This window comes from Impatiens glandulifera, chromosome 1, assembly GCF_907164915.1.
Source record: "Impatiens glandulifera chromosome 1, dImpGla2.1, whole genome shotgun sequence".
Classification (NCBI taxonomy): domain Eukaryota; kingdom Viridiplantae; phylum Streptophyta; class Magnoliopsida; order Ericales; family Balsaminaceae; genus Impatiens; species Impatiens glandulifera.
The window spans coordinates 96,115,798-96,118,885 of NC_061862.1; the positions used below are offsets into that span (position 1 = coordinate 96,115,798).

General features: G+C 31.3%; 1 protein-coding gene across 1 annotated transcript; it reads left to right on the top strand.

The window, feature by feature from the left end:
- The first annotated feature begins 378 nt into the window (after positions 1-378).
- Positions 379-2,665, top strand: LOC124937191 (geraniol 8-hydroxylase-like). Its single transcript, XM_047477634.1, has 2 exons — positions 379-1,107; positions 2,228-2,665. The coding sequence occupies exons 1-2, from the start codon at positions 808-810 to the stop codon at positions 2,663-2,665; spliced, it is 738 nt and encodes a 245-aa protein (XP_047333590.1). The 5' UTR covers positions 379-807.
- Positions 2,666-3,088: the final 423 nt, after the last annotated feature.

Here is a 3,088-nt window from a genome sequence, read left to right on the forward strand (position 1 = left end):
TTAATCATAATATAGAGATATTATAACAAATTAAAAACTAATAACTTATTTTTTTTTATCAAAAAAATGTTTTACTTTAGACGAAATAAATAAAGATGAAATAAAGAAAATAATATACAAACACCACATATAGCTTCCTTTGTTTATAAATGTCCATTTATTAAGTCTTCTTAAATTTCATTATATACAACAAAGGAGGTTGAATTTAGAGAGATAACAAATGGAACTTTTGAAAGGGTTTTTCTATTTCCTTCTTCCTTTGGCGTTGCTTCAACTCCTCGCACTCGTCCGGCGAGGTCGAACGACCCAACGGCTCCCACCGGGCCCAATCTCGTTTCCGATCACCGGTAACCTCTTTCAGCTAGGAAACATGCCCCATCGGTCACTAACACGATTGGCCCAAACATATGGTCCAATTATGTCTATTAAGTTAGGTCAAATGACTACCATAGTAATTTCATCACCCACAATGGCGCAAGAAGTCATGCAAAAAAGGATACTTCCTTTTCCAACAAGTTCATCCCGGACGCTGTTCGTGCATGCGATGCACACAAGCTCTCTATTATTTTTCAACCCATAAACGACCGTTGGAGGAGCTTGAGAAGGCTCTCTTACACCCATATATTCTCCAGCCGAGTTCTTGATTCCACACAACATGACCGACGTAGGAAGGTGGAGGAGCTCTTGACATACATCCGAAAATGTTGTCACGAAGGAAAGACTGTGAACGTAGGTCGGGCAGCCTTCCGAACATCGTTGAATGTGTTGTCCAACACCCTTTTCTCGGTTGATTTGGCCGATTCCGAAATGGACGGGTCTCGTGACTTCAAGGAATTGGTTTTGAACATTATGTTAGAGGCCGGAAAACCCAATATGGTTGACTATTTTCCGGCGTTACGTTCCATCGACCCTCAAAGAATACGTGGGCGTATGTCATCATATGTCTTGAAGGTATTGACATTATTCGGTCAAATGATTGACAAGAAAATGGTAATGAAAACCTTTTTGAGGGATATTCCCAAAAACGACGCGTTGGACGTGCTTCTCAAAATTTCTCAAGAGGATACCAACGAAATCAACAAAGATCAGTTAGTGCAAATGTGTATGGTTGGTAATCTCTCTTTATCCACTTGGTTTACATCGATTTCTCATACCTAAAATGAGTAACAATAGAAACTAAATCAACCAATTAATTTTTATTTTTATTTATGATACATTTAAAAAACAAATTGAACATAACAAAGTAAAGTTAGGTGAAGTTTTAACTTTTGTAGAATATATAATTGACAGTTGACTATATCTCTTTCCTTAGCTTGTTTATTTTATTTATTAGATATCTATTATTTTGTGAGAGTATAATAGCTTAATAAATGAATAAATTATTCATAAATTACGAAGAAATTAAGTATGTTAGATTCGATTCTTACTTACAAAATGTTCTGATTTAAAGGGAAGTTATGAGTTTGAAAGATAATATTAGCAATACATAAAATAAACTAGGTAAAAAGAAAATTTATTTTGTGAAAAATAAATTATTTAGATTAAAAATACCCAAAACTCTATGAAAAAGATTTTAAAAACTAAAGATTTTAATAATAAATAAATGATTTACTAAGAAAAAATAAACTTGATGAGATGTTTGAATTATTTGTGAATTAAATTTAAGGAATAAAATAGAAAATAAACAAAAAAATGTAAATCCAATCTGAATAAATATTTTCATGGTATTATATTATTTTTGAAAGCCATTTCAGATTAATACAATAAACTGTTAGTTTGATTCTATTCAATTTAGTCTGATTATTTGTCCATCTCTAATATTATATATATATATATATATATATATATATATATATATATATTATTTAATTATTCATTAAATTTTGTTTGGAGAACATTGATCCTCAGTTCAAATAATAACTTTTTTTCATATGGTTCCCCAACATATTAATCAGTAAATGATTTGTTTTTTAATAATAATTATCAGATTATTTTTAAAGTTCTTATTTCATCTTATATTTGCTGTAAATATTACCAAATATTTAGATAATACAAAATATTTTATCGATTTAAAAAAATAGTAATAAGGATGTAATAATATACTATTAATATATCTAGTAATAAATCCGAAAATTGAACCATACATCTTTATACTATTATGTATTGGTATAAAAAATTAAAACAATTCATTTTATTTAATATTATAATGAACTTTACAATATTACAGGATTTTTTTGTTGCTGGAACAGATACTACCTCAAGCACCCTTGAGTGGGCAATGACAGAATTATTGCGACACCCAACATGCATGAAAAATGCGAAAAATGAGCTTAAACGAATAGTTTGTGATGGTAAACAAGTAGAAGAGTCAGATATTGACAAATTACCCTATCTGCAAGCGATTATAAAGGAAACTATGAGAATGCACCCGCCAGCCCCGTTTCTTATCCCTCGCCAAGTTTATACAGAAATTGATTTATGTGGTTACACAATCCCAAAGGGAGCACAAGTATTGGTTAACGTTTGGGCAATAGGTCGAGACCCCGATATCTGGGAAAGCCCCATGGAATATAAGCCTGAGAGGTTTATAGATTCAAAAATTGATCTCCGTGGTCAGGACTTTGAATTGATTCCTTTTGGAGCTGGACGGAGGATTTGCCCGTGATTATCCATGGCAATGAGAATCCTTTTGAGAATGTTGGGATCATTAATTAATTCATTTGATTGGAAGAATGAAGGTGATGTTGACGTGGAAGAGAAATTTGGCATCACTCTGCACAAGGCTAACCCACTCCTAGCAGTTCCAATACCTATATAGAAATATTGTACTTTAGATTATTTTTTTATGTGAAATAAATGTTTTATTTGGCTTAAATAAAGTACTTTGACATTTTGTGCGATTTTGAATCCTAAAAATCTTGCCTTTAGAAGATCTTTTATAGGGTCAATGAGTTTCTTACTGTCAGTGATATTGGCCTGTGAAGTGATATTAGTAAACATTATATTATTAATATAGAGTAATAAACATGTAAGGTTATCACCATCATTCCGAAGACAGAACATACTTGTTAAAAAATAATTAAAAAAT